Genomic DNA, 21,435 nt, shown 5'->3' on the forward strand with positions numbered 1-21,435 from the left:
TGTCTATGCCAAGAAATTTGGAAGACAGCTACCTAGCCAACCGACTGAAAGATAGCCATATTTGCACCCATTCCAAAGAAAAGTGATCAAACAGAATGCGGAAGTTATCAAAAGATATCATTAATATCACATGCAAGTAAAATTTTGCTGAAAATTCAAAAACTGTCGTAGCAGTACATAGACAGGGAACTGCCAGAAATTCAAACTGGACTCAGACGAGGACGTGGAACAAGGGATATCATTGCTGATGTCCAATGGATCTTGGCTGAAAGCAGAGAATACCAAAAAGACATTTACCTGTATTTTGTTGACTAGGCAAAGGCATTCAACTGTGTGGATCATAACTAATTATGGATAACATTGTGAAGAATGGAAATTCCAGAACACTAATTGTACTCACGTGGAACCTGTTAAATAGACCAAGAGGCAGTTCTTCGAACAGAACAAGGGGATACTGCATGGTTTAAAATCAGAAAAGGTGTGCGTCAGGGTTGTATGCTGAGCACATAATCTGAGAAACTGGCCTATATGAAGAAGAATGGGTTATCAGGATTGGAAAAAGACCATTAATAACCTGTGTTATGCAGATGACACAACCTTGCTGAAAGTGAAGAGAACGTGAAGTACTTACTGATGAAGATCAAAGACTACAGCCTTCAGTATGGATTACACCTCAACATAAAGAAAGCAAAAATCCTCACAACTGGACCAATGAGCAACAACATCATGATAAACGGAGAAAATGCTGAAGTTGTCAAGGATTTCATTTTACTTGGATCCACAATCAGAGCCCATAGAACAGCAGTTAAGGAATCAACTGATGTAATGTACTGGGTGAATCTGCTGCAAAAGACCTCTTTAAAGTATTAAAAAGTAAAGATGTCACTTTGAGGACTAAGCTGCATCTGACCCATACCACGGTATTTTTCAATTGCCTCATATGCATGCAAAATCTGGACAGTGAATATGACCAAAAAAGAATCAATACCTTTGAATTATGGTTTTGCTGAAGAATACTGAATATATGTCAGGGACTGCCAGAAAAATGAACAAATCTGTCTTGGAAGATGTACAGCCAGAATGCTCCTTAGAAACGAGGATTGTGAGATTTCATCTCACATATTTTGTACATGTTATCAGGAGGGACCAGTTCCTGGGTCCCTCCTGCGAGGTAAAGTAGAAGGTCAATGAAAAAGAGGAAGACCCTCAATGAGATGAATTGACACAGTGGCTGCAACAATGGGCTCAAACATAGCAACGACTGTGAGGATGGTACAGGGGACTGTTCCATCCTGTCATACACAGTCACTATGAGATGGAACCTATTCAATGGCACCTAACAACAACAACAGGATGGCTTAGGGTTGCTGTGAGTCGGAATTGACTTGACAGCAGTTGTTTTAGGATGGCTACAATTATGGAGCCCTGGTAGTGCAATGGTTAAGGTGTTTGGCTGCTAATCAAAAGGTCGGCAGTTTGAACCCACCAGCCATTCCGTGGAAAAAGATGTGGGAGTTTGCTTTTATAAAGATTACAACCTTGGAAACTCTATGGGGCAGTTCTGCTCTGTCCTACAGGGTCACTATGAGTTGGAATCAACTTGGCGGCAGTGGGTTTTTATTAGGATAGCTATAATAAAAAGAAAACAAAATAAAAGGTGTTGGCAAGGATGTGGAGAAACTGGAAGCTTGACACATTGCTGGTGGGAATGTAACATGATGCAGCTGCTGTGAAAGAAATAGTTTGGTGGTTCCTCCAACAGTTTTAAGCACAGAGTTACCACGCTGTTGTTGTTGGGTGCCATGATGCAGCAATTCCACTCCTAGGTATATACCCCAAAGGACTGACAACATGTGCAAACACATGGAGTCACCATGAATTGGAATTGACTCAACAGTAACGGTTTTGGTTTTTAACTCAAATACCTACCTGTATGGGAATGTTCACAGCAGCACTATTCACAGTAGCCACAAGATGGAACAACCCAAAATGTCCATCAAAAGATGAATGGATAAATAACACTGTATATACACACGATGGACTGTTACTCGCCTGTAAAAAGAAACCAAGTTCTGATACATATGATAACATGGATGAACCTTAAAAACATCATCCCCCCCCACCAAAAAAAAAAAAAAAAAAAACTATGACAAGAGGCCAGGCCCAAAAGGCCACATATTGTATGATCTGTTTGATATGAAATACTCAGAACAGGTAAATCCATAAAGGAAGAAAGCAAATTGGTGGTTGCCAGGAGCTGAGAGGAGGGAGTGAGCAACTGCTTCATGTGTACAGTTTCCTTCTGCAATGATCAAAATGTTTTGGAACTAGATAGGGTGGTGATTGTACAACATTGTGAAATGTACTAAATGCCACTAAAATGTTCATTTAAAATGGTTAATTTTATGTTATGTGAATTTCAGCTCAATAAAAATCAGTCAGCCTGGCTACCCTGATGCCACCATGCTGGAGAGGCCATGTGGAAAGGCTACCCGAGACAGCTGCACAGGAACCCTGCTGTTTGTGTCTTCCTGTGCCAGACCTGGGAGTGAGCTCCTCTTCACATGACCCAGCTGACACAAATGGTGCAGAGACAAGCTGTCCCTGCTGACTGCTCATCCAACTGCAGATTCATGAGCAAAATAAATGTTGTTTTAAGCCACCAAGTTTTGGGGTGGTTTGTGCTGCAGCATGGATAACCACAACAGATGTCACAGGACTGTGGGAGCTCTCAGACCCACCCGTGCGATCACGGCTTAACAGCGAGCACTCGGCCAGGTTCCCTGCTGTTCCAGCCGTGGGTGCCAGTGAGTACAGTGCAGAGCTGGGCCTAACAGAAGACAGTGGACCCAAGAAAAGACAGTGTTGCTGAGGTAGCCGACATCAGGCAGAGGAGAACTCCGGTGCCATCAGAGGTCTCTGAAGAAGAACTGCTCCTCCCAGGCCCTGTGGCTCCCCCTTCACTCTGGTCAGCTCCAGGCCGGCAGGGAAGGGAGCCCTGGACCAGAGTCAGGACCTGGTCTTATCCCAGCTTGGCCTCTAAGGGACCGTTAGACCTCTGAAGACACACCACCCTCTCTGGCCTGTTTCCCTGGGTCATAGTCTCCTAGTGCTGCTGTAACAGAAATACCTCAAGTCAGTGGCTTTAAAGAACAAATTTATGTGCTCACAGTTCTGGAGGCTCAAAGTCCAAAATCTGGGTCTCAGCCATGTTGACTCCTTCCTTGTCAGGAGCCCGGCATGTTCCTTGGTGATCCTCACATGGCTCCTGTCCTCCTCGGTCTGTGCGTACCTGCCTCGGTACATATGCTCCTCTGTATGTAACTCTGAAGTGACTGGGTTTAAATCCACCCTATGCTGGTATAACCTCAACTGACTGACTACGTTAGATTGCATTATATACATCCACAGGTATAGGGGTTAGGATTCAACCACAAGTTTGGCGGGCGGTGGGGGGGTGGGTGGGGGACACAATTCAATCCGTAACACCCTGCCACCAAATGAAGATGGGTGGGTACTGGGGGAGGTTCTCCAGCATCCCAGACACTCTCAGCTGGGAAACTTAAAGAAAAAAAAACTCACATGCCCAGATCCTATAGGAAACAAACTCAATCAGAATCTCCGGAGTGGAGCCCAGATGTGGGCATTTTTACAGAACTCCCCAGAAGGCTCCAGTAAGGCAGGTTGAGGCCATTGCTCTAATGCAGCATCACTCCTGCTCACCCGCAGAAAGTCACAAGGAATAATTTACCTGTGACCATTCAAAACTCTAATTCTCAAACTATGTTCACGTGGCACACTGTGTACCCCACGTAATGTGGAACAATGGTCAGTTCCCCCAATTTGTAGATTTAATAGGTTCTAGATTTTCTCAATTTCTTTCCATCTTTCCCTTTCACACACTTGGAGCCTGCAGAAGCGGGGCGGCAGGAGTGTGAGGACACCACCTACCTTGGCCCCAAATGGCAACATGGTGCCCTTTCCTAGGTGTTCTTTGGGGCCCCACACTGACCCCCCTCTGAGCACCTCCACCTAGAGGGGGCTGGTCCCTCGGGGGTGGGCGGGGCCTGGGGCAAACACTGACTTTCAACAGCTCTGGAGGGGCACCCCAGGTGGTGAAACTGATGGGGACCCCAGTGTTGAGGGTATTTGGGGTAACGGACCCTAACCAGGTAGCCCTTCCATGGCAACAGGACACACCTTGATCAAAAACCCTGCAGATATAAACGAGGGGCAGGAGACAGCCCTGCTCAGATGTCCCAAAGTGGGAAGGGAGGCCCAGGAGCCCACCGAGGCAGGGATGACAGATGCTCAGAAGGATGTGGTGGCCACTCCTGACCACTGGGCTGGCAGAAACGAGGCAGCAGTCACCATGGTAGTGATGGGTTTCCACTGCACCCCCACAGTGAGTCGGCCCACCTTGCAGGCAGTGGATCACTAAGAAATCAGGCACTGCTCCTCCCACAGTGAGACAGAGTTAACTTGCTATCTAGGAGCTGGGTAAACAGGAACCACACCCTATCAACATGAGATAAGGCTGAGATTACTATCTCTTTCTTAGTGTTTTTCTAGTCCCTTCCCCCTTTACAGGCTCCAGCATGCCCCCAGAACAAAATGTGACCACTGTTTAACCTTCATTAGCCCTCCAAAGATGGTGATGTAGTGCCAAAGGTCAGTCACTGCTCTTGCTCTATATCCCATAATAAGTGATGCCAAGGGCTGCGGAGAGGACTCCATCTTGAACATCAGCGGGTTCCATCTTGGATTCCAGATGGGCCTGCAACCTAATTAACATGCACCACCATTCTGAGAAGTACCTGCCCCTTGAAAGAAGCCCACTAAATATTCATTACTCTATTGTCTCCACCGAATCCATATAAGCCTTAGCCTTACTTCCCTTTTCTAGTCAGTCTTTGGGAGAGACTTAGATTCCTGCTGACTCCTTTTGCTTGACTCAAGCAAAATAAAGCTTGCTGAAGATAAAGTTTGTCTTTTGTGTGTATTCTTACTCTGGAAAAGACAAGGATGCTTTGTGTTAGATTGGCAACTGGTAACAATAGAACCCGATCACAGGAAAGACCTGATGGTGAGTGGAAGAGCCAGATTCTCAGGACAAAGGATCCTGTGTCTTAGAGTTTGAAGTCGTGAGGAATGGCCCGGTGGGCATCCAACCAAGATTTAAGCAAACCAGATCCCAATAAGTAGGAGAAAAGTTATGGTTTCCTGGGGAGGGAATATAACTGGGGAAGGAGTTTCAATGAGAAGGAGAAGGGAGCAGGAGTCTCCGAAGCCAGCTTGGTAGCTCGAGATACTCTGAGGAGCTCCCATTTCCAAAGTGCACCCCGAAATGAGGGGAGGGATGTCAGCTGTTTGAATTCCAGTGGAGGAACAGAAGGGGAGCTGAGGCCAGGGGAAAGATGCTGACAGTGAAATGGGCCTTTAAAACTATTTCTGAAATAGGAAAAATGCAGACAGGAAGGGCCATTGCTTTAGACCACATAATGATGTTAAGAGATTATCAGAACAGCTGGCATTTACACATTGTCTTAGTCATCTAGTGCTGCCATAACGGAGATACTGCAAGTGGATGGCTTTAACAAAAACAAATTTATTCTCACAGTTTAGTAGGTCACAAGTCCAAATCCAGGGCGTCGGCTTCAGGGGAAGGCTTTCTCTCTCTCTCAGCCCTGGAGGAAGGTCTTTGTCCTCAATCTTCCCCTGCTCCAGGAGCTTCTCAGTCACAGGGACCCTGGGTCCAAAGGATGCGCTCTGCTCCTGGTGCTGCTTTCTTGGTGGTATGAAGTCCCCCAACTCTGCTTGCTTCCCTTTTATCTCTTGAGCGATAAAAAGTGGTGTAGGCCACACCCCAGGGAAACTCCCTTTACCTTGGATCAGGGAGGTGACCTGAATGAGTGTGGTGTTAAAATCCCACCCTAATCCTCCTAACCTAAAAGGGCAACCACAGGATCCTGGGAATCATGGCTTAACCAAGTTGATACACATATTTTGGGGGGGACATAATTCAACCCATGACAAACACCTACTCTGTGCTGGCCACTGTCCCCAGAGCCTTTCACACATTGTCTTAATTTAATCCTTATAGTTCTGTAATGTAAGTATTGCTATTGGCTCCATTCGACAGATGAGAAAACTCAGGCTCAGGGAGTGGAGTTGCTTGTAGACCAAGTACGGGGTGGATCCATGAAGTGAACACGTCTGCCCAGACCCCGCTGCATCTGGAATGAACGAGAGTAGCTGAGCAGGGGCTGGCCAAGCAAGAGCTCCTCGTGTCTGCCTTTGCCTTTGGAATGTGTGCAGTGTTAGTGGCCACGTGGCTACTTATTATGATTGTTCACATGTCCTCTGTCTGTTGAATGTAGTGTTCTATACGTAAATATCAAATCAAGTCAATTCCTCTGTCTTTCACCATTTCCTGAGTTTCTGGGGCCCCTCCTTATTTTCCATTCTGGTTATGCATTTTAAACTGTGTCTTTTTGGTCACTGGTTATGATTTAGGGTGGGGGTGGGAAAGCCGCCAACGTGTGCTCATTGTGCATCTTTGGTACGTGTTAAATTCTAACAGATGCCAAATTGCCTTCCAAACTGGCAGTCTGCCATCATGAACTCCAAGTTCAAGACTTTAGACTTTTAACAATAAGGGTAGGTAAAATAATCAGAACATACTGGAAAATATGCAGCCCCATCTAGTCACTTTAGACTCATGTATCCTTCCCAGTCCTGGGAAGATACATCCTGGGTAGAGATATTGCAAGGTAACCACTGGCCACGGGTGGAAAAACTCTGTCAATGGAAGACATGCTAAGACTCCAGAGTCAGGCAACGCTGTCCTGAAATTCTGACGCCAACCGTTAGAAAAGTAAAGAACAGTGTGCTGGAAGGATTGTGCATATTGAGAAAGGAGAGTGGTGGCCCCCGGAGCTCAAGCATGTTCACAACAAGCCTCAGGTGGTCAGTTCCAGAACACCATTGAGCGTTCCACCAGACCCCTCAGCCCTCATCTTACTTGGGCTGTCAGTGCACTTGCCCAGCTGACCCCACCTCCTAGGGAAGCTGGTGTCATAGGCTCTTGACCCTTTGCCTCCTCTGGCTCTTGACCCTCAGCATCCTGTCCCCTCACCTCCCCAGGCCCCAACTGCTGGTTGCCTGGGGCTGTGTCTCTGGCATCTCTTTCTTGTTTGCTTGGTGGTCTCTTCCTGGCTCCTGGTTGTAAGCACTCTGAAGACTCCCAGCTTCACATCTGCAGCCCAGACCTCATCCCTCAACTCCGGGCTCAGATTTCTAGCCACTCACTCAGACCTCAACCTGGAGGTGTAGTTCAGCTTTCTCAAAAGTGTTGGTGGGCTGTCAGAAAGCAGACCGCATGAATCAGAACCCCTGGGGGAGCGTGGGACAGGGACGTTTCATGTTATCAAGTTCCCAGGTGATTCTCATGCACAGCAGAGTTTGAGAATCACTGTTCTAATACCTTATCTCAAACTTGCAAAGGCGAAAACTGTGGCTTGGCCCTGCCATGGTTATGACCCAGTACTTCTCATACCATTCCCAGCAAGAAACACAACTTACTCCTGGAGATAAACCAGACAAACAGGATGATCCTGACTCAGAAGGCTGCGGGGACCCTGACATCCACATTCAAATTATCTGTTGGCTTGTCAGGTGGAAGCAGCAAGCAAGCAGAAAGATGGTAGCTGGGGTGGAGCTGAGAGCAGGCGACTGCATGAGGGAGGTGGGCCTGGGTTCAAGGTGGCAGGGATTTTCTTCCCACCAAACATGCCATCAAAGAGGTCACCTCAGGGGTGGAGAGCAAGGGCAAAGGAGAGGGTGGCGACCCAAGTTCTGAGTGCTCAAGGGCCTCTGCTTGAGAAGGCTGCAGAGCTGTGGTTTCCGTGGGTCAAAACTTCTCTGAGGGTCTGTCCTCAAGCAAGTCAGCTCTCAGTGCCTCGGTGTCCACACAGGCCAATGGGGTTACAACTGGACCGCCTCACAGGCTTCTGCAGGGATTAAAGGAGGCAGTGCTTGCTGTTTGCCTCCCCACCAAGAGGCATGCAAAGCCAGAGGAGGCTGGGCCACCACCTCCACCTATGGCCCCGAGGGCAGGCACGGGGAGAGCTGGGCAAGCCAGTATCCGTGAGAGCACTGGGGGCAGGGCTGGCCCCTGAACTCAGTCCTGGGGGCTCATCCCAGAGAGGGGGCTACAGGGGTAGCTGGGGAGAAAGCGGCACTCTAACACAAGCCCAACAAGTCATCACTTTATTTCCACAATGAAGCCCACGGCGTTCTCACAAACATCAACTTGGGAGCTGTTGCTGAATACACATAGTTTGTATATTTACCTACTTAGGTTGCTCTGAAAAGAGAGGAAGAAGCCGCATTCTGCCCATAAATTAATTCCTATTCCAAACAGCCAACAGCACCGTTTGGGCTTCCACGGGGTCTTGGAAGAAGCCCCTAGAGTCCTTCTTCATGGAGTCCTTATTAGAGCCATCCCCACCCATGGTCCCTGCTCTCCCACACACAAGAGGTCCTGCAAGGGGGGTGGGCAGCACTCACCAACCGTTTATTGGGCAGAGACTCCAAAAGAAAGAAGGTTCAAGTCCTCCGGTGAAATCAGGACACACCCAAGTTTGGCAAGAGCAGCTCCTGGGCTGAGACCCAAGCCCCATGGCCACCTCTGTGGCCACGGCATGCCTCACTGTGGGGGCTGCGCCTGAGGTCTCAGTCCCCTCTTGCTTTTCCAGGTGCTGGGGTGGGGAGCAGAGAGGGGACTTCAGCACTAGGGAGATTCGGGAGGGGTGATTCCTGGCTGTTGCTCAGAGCCCACATTTGCCTCTTAGGTCACGTCTGGAAGGGTGGCTTAGACCACAGGGCAGCCGGGAGAGGGCCTTGGTGAGAGGCCAGGACCCAAAGGCCCAGGAAGCTCTGCCTTGGTACTAGGTTCCCAAGGCCTAAAGGATGTAGGGGTCCCAGGGTGATGCAGACAAGGTGTTCGCTGCCAAATGAAAGACTGACGGTTGGAATGCACCCAGAGGCACCTCAGAAGAAAGGCCTGGTGATCTACTTCCAAAAAAACAGCCACTGAAAACCAGTTGGAGCACAGTTCTGTTCTGACGCACAGGGGGTCGGGTCACCATGAGTTGGAGCTGACTCAAGACACCTGGTGGTAAAAGAATGTAACACTGCCCACTAGCCACTGGGAGAAGAGGTCTGTAATTTATGCGCTCTTCCTTCCTTTCCACTCAAGAGACGTGGCCTCAATGGTCCTGGCCTGGTACAGGCCACTTCTTAGCAGTCAGTGACCAGCACCCTGCTCCTCACCCCCAGCTAAAGACCTGGGGCGGGGGGGGGGGGCACAGTCTACCATTAGTCCCTAGGTGGAAGATGATGGGGACTGGGAGTAATCCGGTCACTTGGGGCTAGAGGACAAGCCCAGCACTCAGGGCAGCAAGCAGATACCACCTTCCAGGGAGGGGCTCAGTGACCTTGGTCAGGCTAGTCCTGCCAACTTGTTCAAAGCAGGGTCTACCCCGGAGTGCTGCTCAGAACAAGGGTCTCAGCATCCAGGGCCTGAACTTCGGGGGCGACATGGAGGGGGGAGGCTGAATATTTGGTGACCAGAAGGACGGCTCTAATAGTCAATGTCACTGTTCCCGTGGTGTCCATGGAAACCCAAGCCTCAGGGTCCACTCTTCCACCTCTGGTGGGAGGATGTGTTGTTCACCGGCTTTCAAAGGTGGCATTCTTCAGCTGTCAGAGCCGCAGTGAGGAGCCTTGGGAAGAACGCCGAGGTGCCTCTGCCAAGCGGGAGGAGACAATAGTGGAGACAGGTGTGAGGCTCCCAGTTTCCTCTTCCACCCTCCCCATTCCAGGGCTATAAATACTCATGGATGCAAATGGTAAGTGCTCTGAGACATTTATCATAAATTACAGGTGGATGATTTTGAGTCTTTAGGCCTTGAGGCCTCTGGGGGAATATCCCAGTTCTGTTTTTTTAAAAAGAAACTAACGGGGTGGGAGGCCTCAGTCTGTCTTCTGGCTGGGTGCAGTTGGTGGGGATGGGCACACTCGGGCTGGGATCTCCCTGCTGGAGGAGGGGCTGGTCAGGACGGAGCTCGTGGTCCCAGGTCAGGAGTGACTTGACCAGGCCCAGAGTGAGGATGCCCTCACCCTCTGCTTGTGTGAAATGCTAATCCACCAGCAGGTACTACTTCCATGTTTCTTAAAACGAGGTAGAGGTTTTCTAACTAGTGTGTGTACTGTGGGGGGGTGGGGGTGGGATAGAGTGCAGGATCGCCTGGGGCTCTTCCGGACTCTTCTGTGCATTCCCCAGGTGAAGCTGTGCTGCTGGTGGTCCCTCCGCACCAGGCCAGCCTGCGGGGTGGGGGTGGAGGCTGACACGCTGAGGGAGCGAGGAGAGCAGTCACCTGGGCGGAGGGCGTGGCTTCCTCCAACAGAATCGCCCAGTCTCCTCTCATTCCTCCCCAGTCCTCCCTGGGTGGCCGGGCATCACTGCAGACTGTGCCCACAACCAGCCCTTCTCGTCACCTTCACCACTCTTCTCTGGGCCTCAAAATCCTGCCCATGACCAGGTGTGACTGGGTCAGCTTCAAGGAGAAGAGGGGAGTGCTGCGTGTCACTCTGAAGGCTGTCTAACTAACAACAGCCCTTCCCCCGCTTCCGGAAACTCCCGAGCAAACACTGGGCACCAGGACTTCTAATTTAATGCTACAATAAACCATGGTGGCAAAGCACCATGAACTGCATCTTAAATTCCTCGGGCCACTAATGAGCACAGAACCCCTGCTGGAACCATTGTCAGGATAAACACACAGAATCAATGGCTGCTGCCGCAAAAATAAATGAAGCGTGGCTGTTCCTTGGAGTGTGGCTGTGCCCGCTGCAGCCCCGACCTCCCCTACGCAGGCCGCTTCCCCATCTGTCCGTCCGTCCGTCCGTCCACCTCTGCATCCTCTGACAGAACTGGTACCCACACAGAAGGCAGCAGTGAAATAATAACATCTCGACAAGACATTAATGAGGAAAAACTCCTGGAAGAAGACAAATTTAATTTTCTTTTCCTCCTTTGACACCTTTCTCTTCTGTCCAAAGGGAGCTTCTTAATTGAAGGCTGCAATGGGAACGCTCCATCTCTTTTATTACCAAATGGCCTCGGCCCAAAGAATGCACAGCTTTTTATCGTTGATTATACCTTCCTTTTTTCCCCTTGGCTCTAGAAAGGATAAGTGATTACGATTTTGTTATCTTCTAAAAAAAAAAAAAAAAAAAAAAGGCAAAGTTGACTGGGTCGAAGCCGTGTGCAGAGCAGTTTGACAATTGGGGTGACAGCGTAACTACTGAGCAATTTTTTTGCACAATTCAGAAACTCATGTTTTTTTTTTTTTTTTTCTGCCAAGGATTCAGTCTAACAAACACATCCCACTCTTGCTGAAAATAATTTCTTTTCCCAACTCTTCTAGGAATAAAACACTTTAAATGTATTTGTCAGGGATCAACACTTCATTTAATAAGATTTAAAAAGTGACAATTTAAAGAGCAATCGAGAAGAGTCCCACATCCACCGTGGGCTCCCAGTTCTCAGTAAAATTAGAACAGAAAAAGCACTGAGAATATGGGAAAACAAGCGTGCGTGTATGCGTATGTAGGGTGGGGTGGGTTATATCATTAAGGCTGTTTCAAGTCCAAAGTGCAGCACACCCCCTCTGAGCTTGCAGTGACGGGTGTGGGCAGGGGAGTGAGTGCGGCCACCTCCATTCACCCCTGCTGCCTGCTCAGTGCTGCCCCCGCTGGCCCTCCTGGGAGCTGCCAAAAGCCCCAATGAAGCCTCCAAACCATAATGTAAAAGGAAGGGCAAGGGTTCTGGCAAGGTTCTGTTTCTTGACCCAGGTAGAGGTTACAAAGGTGCTCCCCTTTCATATTTTGAAAAGCATGGTGGTAAAGGGCCAGAGTGCAGGAGCACCCACCGGTCTCTCCAATGGGCATGAGCCTTTTCTCACCTCAATCTGGACATCATTCCACCCTGGGCTGTGTCCTCACTGGCATGGCACCTTGGGGCTGTCCGGGGGCGGGGGGTGGGGGAAGCATGCCCCTTGGCTGCCTCTGCCCCTCTCCCACAGTTCCCATCAGGTTGGGCTCCATGCTCTGAGGCGAGGACCCTCCAAGCTCCTGGGGGCCCTTCCCAACTGTGGGTCAGCCTGGTTCCTCCTCAGCTCTCCCCCTCAGCCCTGCTGTCTCCCAAACTTGTTGGCCGTTGGGCTCAGAGGGCCCAGAGAGAGGTCCTCAGCAGGAGCGGCTCGGTTGCTAGAAAACTGACTGTGGGTCTAACTGCTCCTGGCACCTACCCAAGGCCACCTCACCTCTCCCCCAGCCTCAAGGCTCCAGCTGAGCTGCTACTCCTTAGGTGAGCCCAGCCTTTTTTCCAGCTGCCAGCTCATCCCTCATTCCCTGGGATGTCCAGGCACTGCCCTGGGCATGGCTGGTATGATGCACTTTGACTGGGGCTCCTGGCTCCCTCTGGAAGGCCCTGGCCTGCTGCCCCCAATGAGAAGACCATCAGGTTGTGCAGAGCGCCCTGGCCCAGTGGAGGTAAACAGGACCAGGTTTTGCTGAACTCCTTCCGTGTCTGCCTGTGGCCCTCATCAGGCTCCATCCAAGTGGGGCCTCCCCAGGGTGTCCAAACAGCATCATGAGACCAGGGGAGAGAGGGGTGGTAGTCTGTGCCTGCTTCTGCGGTGAGACTGAGCAGGCATCATAGTGCCTGGGTGGCAGAACGTGGCTGTGAGGGGCAGCATAGTGGAAAAGTTCTGGAGAGAGTTGGGCGATTCCCCATTTCCTGAGGTCAGCAGAACAGGACTCCATGCCAGGGGCTCTGGACAGGTTATTTTAATGTTTAAGAAGAAGCCCTTTAATAGATACTTTCAAAACAGGTGAACTCCACCCTTGAAACGACTGATCTAATGACTTCTGCTCCCCCATCAGCAGTGAATGGACTGTGGGAGGAAGTGCTGAGTGGACAGGAATCCTCTATGCTAATTGGCAGCCGGGGGCTGGATGCTGACAGAGGCAGAGGGTGGCCACCCACCATGGCGCGGGGCAGCAACGCTAGTCATTAGAGGAGCCTCTTCTTAGGAAATAACTGGCATCTCCTCAGGAGGTTCCCTCACTCTAAACCATGGGGAAGTGGGCAGAGATCCCAGAGCTGGGCCTGGGAGCAGGGCGAGATGCAGTGCCTCAGAGGCACTGTGCTTGTCACAGGCTTATAACCTCGCTGAAGGACTGAGGAGAAAAGGAGGAGATCTGTAGGCCCAAGTGGCTCCTCCTCCCCAGAACAATTTCTTTCCTTGCCTCGGTGACCTCTGCCTTCTACCAACCCGTGTTCATACAGAAAGACAACCTTCCTTCCTGTTTTTCAGACAGTTGGATGCCACTGTACTATTTCAATACTGATGTGTCATTCAAAACTAAGAAGATATATTGAGTTAGCTGACCCATCGGTTTTCCACATCCCAACCAGAACCCCCCCAGTGCCACACCCTCCTCTAAGCAGGGTCACAGCACATACAAGAGACCCTGCGCCTGGTTTAGAGGACAGCGGGTGCTCTGGTGTCTGTGAGTGGCTGAGGGCCAGCTGTCCTTTGTGGCTCAGCCCCACCAAGCTTTAAGGGAAAGGCTCTCCAGCTGTGGCCAGAGCTTACTGGACAGTGAGTGAACTCTGGAGACAAGCAAAACAGCAGACAATAATCTGATCAAGTTTCAAAGGGTAGTTAACACTGGAATGGAAAGACTAAGAGACAAAACAGAGACAGGTCAAGCTACAATAGTCAATGAGATCATTTCATGAAGATGAGGGGAAAAGCTTCTTGCAACTGCTTTCCAATGCCCAGTATGGTACTGTAGTCTGGAGGGAAAACACAGCCACCACTGGATACCACCATGGTGACTGTAGAGTCCCAGTGTGGACGCCTGACACTGATGGGCAGAGGGTGTCCACTACAAGGTTCCCGGGCACTCTCACCAAACTAGAATACTTCTGGACATTACATTAATGCGTGGCACAACTCTTTGTCAGCCTCCCAAGCTTAAAAGCACGAGCCCGTCCTGGATACATTTCCAGAATGACAGGTTAATAACTCAGCAATTGGAGTGATTATTAACTCCAGTGTCCACGGACTGATTTGCTCATTGTGTATTTTGTTGAACTTCCTCACAGGATTTTCCTTGTCAGACCAGGTGCCACGATGAGCTGCATCTGTGTCTCATTTAGGAGACGTATGCAATATTTCTCTGCTTTACCCCACGCTTAACCGTTCCAAACTAAGGGAGGAAAATTACAGCATAAGGAGGGATTAAGACGAGTGATTTGCTGTTTCAACATTTCAAAAAGATCTGGAACACCTATGATTCAGCAAACAGAGAATAAGTAAAAGGAATAAAAAATCATTTAGTTGCCAGGACGATGTGTTCCATAGAAGTAAACACCCTCTCGAAACCCATTTCCTAAAGGGTGCCTCCAAGTAATAAAGGCCTAATACATCCTCCTTACAGCTGAGCTTCGCTGCCATTTTTATATTCCAGCATGGGCCTGTCTATTACTTCCTTCTGTTCCCTTTGCCTGGGCGAGATTACAGAGGTAGGGTGTTAATGGCGGACTCGATGAAGATTGAAGGCCCATTTTCTCCCCCTGGAGACCAGCCTGATTTGAACAAATTGAGGAGAACAAAGCAGCCCCTTTCTGTCCTTGGGAGAAACCTGCTCTATGTCCGTTTTTTCCCAGCCAAGTCTGCTCCTCTGTGTAAAGGGTGGGGAGAGGGGCTGTCAACAGATCCCTCGCTCAAGGAGGACACAACTTCCTGCTGTTGCCTGGGCCTAACCCAAGTCAGTCCACACCTGCCGCCTCCCTTTATTGGTGCTGCTGGTGGGGTGAGTGTGAGGTGGAGCCTAGGCTGAAGGGCAGGGAGCTGCCCCTGGGGGCCTGCAGGGTGTGTGGGTCAAGCTACTGACCTGCCAGGTTGGCATCCCCTGTCCCTGGGTCCTCGCCATTTTCCTCCTTCTGGCCACTCTGCTGCTCCGGACACTCAAAGTGCACACAGTGGAACACCTAGGGGAGAGAAGGGAACACGACCGTTGAGTGTCAGCCACAGCACTGTCCAGCTAGCTTTGAGGATGAGGCAGGGGTCAGGCCCCTGACAGCTCCTAGAAGGCTGTAAACATCTTTTTTCATCAGTCAGAATCAAGGCAAATGGATGGATGGCTCAAAAGTTATAGACACATGGCATGGATTCCTGTGAAAGGTTCTCACTGGGTTACTCCAGTTTTTGTTACTTTTGTCTTATGAGCTCTTTCCTCTTTTTCTTCCTTAATGAATTTCTTTATTCTCGCATTTGGCAGCTGGGTTAAGAGTCAACAGGAGTTGATTGTGATGGTTGTACAACTCTGGGAATATACTGAAATCCATAAATTGTACACTTTAAATAGGTGAATTGTTTGGTATGTAAATTATCTCACAATAAAGCTATTATAAAAAAAGTCAACAGGTCATTACCCTAGCAGAGAAGCATCTTTTTTTTGGTGTAGATATACACAGCAAACATACCTCAACCCAACAGTTTCTGCATGTACAATTCAGTGACATCGGTCACACTCTTCAAGTTGTGCCATCTTTCTAGACACCCTTTTCTGAACTGCTTTACCATCATCAACACAAACTCACTGTCCCCCAAGCTTCCCATCTAACCTTTCAAGTTGCTGATGTCAATTTGATCTCATAGATAATTCTTTAAAAGAACATAACGTTCAAGGCAGACGTTCTTTTCTACTTAAGCTAAACTATTGTTTGGTTTAAAGATGACTTCAGGGGACAGTTTCAGTTTAAGGTTTAAAGATTTCCTCAGGGCAACAGTTTCAGGTGGGAGGAGGGGTCACCCAGCCTCAGTGGATCTAGAAAAAAAATCTGGATCTCCCATGAAATTTTGAAGTTCTCTTCCACAGTTTGCCCCTTTTTGATCAGGATTGTGCTGTAGAATCTTCGGTCAAATTGTTCACTAGTGGTGGCTGGGAAGCATCCATTTCTGGTCTCCTGGCAAAGGAGGCAGTTGTTCATGGAGACAATGGGATACATATCCCAGTTCTAGGAGAGAAGCATCTGAAGTGTTCACTCATGGGCCCACTCATCTGTCCCAAGCACGGCTGAGCACAGACCTGCTGTGCAGCAGTGCTGGTGGTGGGCTTCAACCCTATATACGCTAGGCCAGATTAGAGGAATGCCCTTAATGCAGACAGCAGGCAGCCCCCAGGAACCAGGAGAAGCTTGCCTACTGCCAGTCAGTCAATCCCAAAGCACTCACTGAACTCTGAGCTCAGGAATCCAGTGACCACCATGAGATCTGTCTCAGCACTGAGCTCTGAACTCAGCACACAGGGCTTGCCTGGCCCTTATTTTATCAAAGAACAACATGGCTGGAGGAGGTGAGGCTGACACATATGGGACAAAACAGAAGGTAATTGCTGTATCATGAGCTGTGGGTGCTCAGAAGAGAAGGGGTCCTCAGAGGAAACCCATGTTAAAGGCAGGGTTTGAGGGATGCACGCCTACCCGGAGCACATACGGAATGCCTTTCCATTGTAAAACCACCCTATTCTTCCCCAGTTATGGCTCTCTGGGTGTCTGTCTTGAGCTCTCCGAAGGGGTGGCATCACCATTCTGCAGCCGAGGTCTTCAGTTGGTGTTCGCAAATCTGCTTTGCAAAGGGCCTGCTGGCAGTTCTACAGGGATCAATTTCTAGATCCTCAAATTTGGTATTTTCTAAAACTGCCTGAGAACATGCCTGAATTCACAACATCCTTCTCCCTCTTCCTGGAGGGAAGCTGCAGCCCCCACCCCTCCCACCCTTGCTAGGTGTACTGCACTGGGGCATACAGACCCCCTCGTGCCAACTCAAAGCCCGGGGTCCGGGGTCATACCCTCTAATGGGTCACTGGGCCTAAGACCTCTCAAGAGCCCAGTCTTTTTTGTCTTACACATACTGCTGTAAGGGTGAAGCCGGATCTGAGATGCTCTGATTTCAGTATACCTTAAGTTATAGATGCATGAAGCTGACTGTTTTGAATATAACTAGAACCTTCCCTGAACTATCAAAAAATTTCCAAGATACTCTGGCTAAAACCCATGGATACAATTTTTCTGTGATTTTTTTTTTCAGATTCAGTGTGCCTTCTTCCAAAAAGTAGTTAAAAACCTATTTCATCAAATTGCATCATCAAATATTTATTCCAATCCTCATCTTCCATTTCAAAAAATGTTTAGTTTTTTTTTTTCTATCTCATATTAACCAAAACTAAATGTATTTAAACTTACGATGAAACATTTTAGATCTCAGGCTAAAATGTCCAAACGATTACATGTTTTCCCCGAAGCTCTTTTAGGAGACATGCAAACAAAAATGTTGGAAGACCACCACTCTATGGTGCTTAGGAGAATCTAAGCTCTTGGTACAGGTCTTAAAAAGAAAAAAAAAAAAAAAAATAGGCAGGACCTGGGGGGGATGAGGGACATTTTTGGGTTAGAAGAGTGTCCCAGACGAGGGGCACAATGTAAGTGAGACTTCGGGGAGGAGGTGCCGACGGTATCTGACAGGAACACGAGGGAATGGGTGTGTGTCCTCTGAGGAGAGGGGGATGCTGGCAACAGGAGCCAGAGAGGGCTTTCGAGTAGGAGCACGGACGACCTGCTCCTTGGTAAGTGCCCAGTAAGGGCTCCTCCACCACGCTGGCCTTGCCTCAGGATCCTGGCCTCGTGGAGCATATATGCTGGTGATGTGGTACTGGGTGTGTGGGGAGATCAATCTGTCAACAACATTCAGGGGCACCTGGAGATGGAGGATACTAGAGGGCAATCAGCTGGGGGCCAACACCGCCGTCCAGGAGGGGGTGAAAGCTTTGAAGAGGATGGCCGAAGAGGCTAAGAGGAGGAAGGATGCTACTTGAGGTGATTTCACTTGTTAGTGGTGAAGTGAGGAGTGGATAAAACCACAAGCTCCCACAGCTCAGGCTGAGATGGGCTGATACAGGAGGCCGGAGCTAGGGAAGATGGGGGAACCAGCACAAAGGCCCACAGGCGGGCAGACCCGGCAGCGGCTGAGGGAAAGTGCTGCCATGCAGGCAGGTCAGGAGGTTGAGGCGTGTGAGGAGGCCGGAGCTAGGGAAGATGGGGGAACCAGCACAAAGGCCCACAGGCGGACAGACGCAGCAGTGGCTGAGGGAAAGTGCTGCCATGCAGGCAGGTCAGAAGGTTGGGGCTGTGAGGAGGCCGGGCAAGGGAGATCCCAGCAGGGGGCAGGGGTGGGATTTAAGGATGGGTTCCAGTTCCTGAGGGGCTTGATGGCACAACATGCTCTTAGAGAAACTGGTGTGCTGGGACTCAGATGTGACACCAGTGACCAGGACAGGGGCACCAGGGGCTTATGGCCACAGGAAAAATGCAGAAGACCAGCTACTAGAACAGAGGATCCTACGACAGACACCTTGTAGAGCTTCGGCTCGCAAGGCTTTCTCCGTTTGGTCTCCAGACCTCTCCTGGATTAGTTAAAGGCCCTGGATTTTAAATAAGATGATGCGATATGTTACAAAGTTGTGGTTGAAGTTAGGTGCAAATGCTGAGGTTGAGTGATCAGCACATAACTGCCTTGTAGTGATATGCTTGGAAGGGACGAGTGGTGCTTGGACCCGTGTGGACGAGCCATGAGTACAGGCCATGCACAAGAGCACAGCCATACTCGGGATAGTTCAAAAGCGAACAACATGGCTGTGGCCTCCTGCTGCCTTGGGTGGGACCTAAACTTTCCTTCAGAGGGGCTTCCTGGTGGGAAGACCACTGGATGCTTACTTTGGGTTTGCCCATGTTTGGTGACTCTGTCCTTGGGTACAGGCCTGTTAGAGGTCTGTCAGAGGATAAGGGCACAGTGCCCAGGGTATGGGCTGGATGAGCACCAGGCGGAGGAGGCCAAGCAGAGGCAGTGAGGCTACAGAGGGCTCAGGAGGACAGTTGCAGCTGGGGCCTAGCGGGAATGCAGGGGTGGCGGGCTGGCTTCTTCTCCAGGAGCTCTGCAACCTACAGGCACACAAGGACACACAAGCACGCACACCTTTCTGATGTAGAATCCTGTTTACAGAGCAGAATACAAATGCAATATCAACTCTAGGGCTATATTTAAAATATAAATACCGTGCCTACCTTCCTGTATCACTGTTTTTTTTTTTTTTTCCTTTCTATATTCCCATTTCAATTCATTTATCTCTACCACTGTTTCACATTTCAAAGTCTAATATGAAGACTAACGGAGACCATGTACCTTCCTGGTCTGCCCTCTTCCATTCTGGCAGAGGCTGTTTTCTTTTACAGTGAGCTTATTTCTGCCCTTACAGGTCAGGTGCTCTGCCGCTGTCCTGGCTGCCAGGATGGCTCATGGGCCCCCAACCACTGCAGGATCATGGTGCAGCTTCACGGCCCCAATGCCCTTGCCTCCCTTCCTCCTTCTTCTAGTCCTTTTACATAAAGGCTGCTCTCTGGGCCCATCTGCAGGTGCTTACCTGTCCACAGCCAGGTGAGCCCAGATCAGACCAGAGGGCCCTGTATGGAGATGCAAAAACCATTTGGGCCAATGCAGGGTAATCTGAAAATCCTTTCCCAAGTAGCTAACATTAATTTACTTTTCTCCATCAGCTTAACATTCTTTAAGGTTTCAGAGTAACAGAACCATCTTCTGGTGGGTTACCGACTTAGACTGCTTTGCTTTATGAACACTCGGCTTTCTGGTGAAGGGGTGCGCCTTCCTCATGGAAGCGGTCAGTCTGGACACTCATGGGGAGGCGGGCCAGGCAGGCTTTGCTCAGTAGCCAGGGCAATCCCTCAGAGAACACACCTCCTTGTCCTCATACCAAACCTGACTCCCTCAACTCAAGCTTTCTCCCCAAACCTCTTGTAACTGAATAAACATTCTTTCTCAACAAGGCCAGAGTCATACTTTGTCCCCACTGCCTAGGTCTCCATCATCTTCTCTGAACAATGAATTTTCAGGACATGCTGCATTTTGCAGGCACCTTTCCCCTTTCTGGCCATTTGAGCTCTTTCCCCTGCCCCTGTCACAGTCTCTAATCGGTTATTTGTGTCATCCCTGCCCTCTTTCGCTCCCAGTCAATATCTCCGGAAGCGGCTCCTCAGAGCCCCAGGCTGACACTAATCCCAGCATTGACTTACATTTGTCCTACTCCGTATTACCTTTCCTCAAGTCCCCCCTGTTATATTAAATGGTTTTCTCTCCTTTCGCTCCTGCAAGGTTGCTCTTCAGTCCTGTTAATTTCCAGCCAAGCACTTCACCAGACCAGTTCCACAAGGCTTCACGACGCTGCGGCCCCACGCGCCCGCCCCACTCTCTCTTCTGCTTCTGACTACTGACCTGTCAGTTCCAATCTGACTCAAGGACCAAGTCCTGGTCTGCCTTTCTCCCTCTCCGGGCCTTGCACAAGAATAAACGGATCAATAAAAATCCTGGACTGAAGAAGTTAAAAAAGACTTCATGTGGCCCAGTGCTGACTAACTGCTTGTTCTTCAGAACGTGGAAGGGTCCCATAAGCAGCACTATCCCTTCTCTGTACTGTACAGGTAAAAAGCCTGGGAAGATACACTGTCTACAGCAAGCACTCAATACATGTTCACTGGCCTGATGAGAGACTCCTCTTATTGTTGCCCTTGTCCCCATTGTTATTCCCACTTCTAGCCCGAATTCATCTCTTCGCCAAGTTCGATAGTATTAGTGGCACAACTGTTTTTAGCTCATTACCAATGTGTTTGTTAAATAATAATGCAAATAGCCACCATGATATACCACTTAACACCCTTTAGGAGGGCTACTATCAAAAAAACTGGATCCTGAATAAACTGAGCACTTCGAAGGCCAGGGTAGCAGGGGCGAGGGTTTGGGGGCCATGATTTCAGGGGACATCTAAGTCAACTGGCATAATAAAATCTAATAAGAAAACATTCTGCATCCCACTTTGGAGAGTGGCTTCTGGGGTCTTAAATGCTAGCAAGCAGCCATCTAAGATGCATCAGTTGGTCTCAACCCAGCTGGAGCAAAGGAGAATGAAGAACACCAAAGACACAGTCTAAGTCGGTAACCCGCCAGAAGATGGTTCTGTTACTTTGAAATCTTAAAGAATGTTAAGCTGATGGAGAAGAGTAAATTAATGTTCTGAGCCCAAGAGACAGAAAGGGCCACATAAACCAAAGACTACATCAGCCTGAGGCCAGGAGAACTAGATGGTGCCCGGCTACAACTGAGGACTGTCCTGACAGGGAACACAACAGAGAACCCCTGAGGGAGCAGGAGAGCAGTAGGCAGACCC

General features: G+C 49.5%; 1 protein-coding gene across 5 annotated transcripts in view; it reads right to left on the reverse strand.

Moving 5' to 3' along the window:
- Positions 1 to 4,120: 4,120 nt before the first annotated feature.
- The window catches only part of BTBD9 (BTB domain containing 9), a 461,023-nt gene continuing 443,708 nt past the window's right edge, over positions 4,121 to 21,435 (reverse strand). Inside the window, exons 11-12 of one of the 5 annotated variants that reach the window (XM_064285457.1) lie at positions 15,037 to 15,133; positions 4,121 to 6,236 (exon numbers count right to left, since the gene is read on the reverse strand). In XM_064285457.1, coding sequence (XP_064141527.1) covers positions 6,091 to 6,236; positions 15,037 to 15,133 — 243 coding nt within the window. In that variant the 3' untranslated portion in view covers positions 4,121 to 6,090. Of the gene's footprint in view, positions 6,237 to 8,257; positions 9,813 to 10,329; positions 11,249 to 15,028; positions 15,134 to 21,435 lie in introns of those variants that run through there. The other 4 variants (XM_023546092.2, XM_010587947.3, XM_064285465.1 and 1 more) reach the window with 4 other exon arrangements.

Source organism: Loxodonta africana, chromosome 1 (genome assembly GCF_030014295.1).
Source record: "Loxodonta africana isolate mLoxAfr1 chromosome 1, mLoxAfr1.hap2, whole genome shotgun sequence".
NCBI lineage: Eukaryota > Metazoa > Chordata > Mammalia > Proboscidea > Elephantidae > Loxodonta > Loxodonta africana.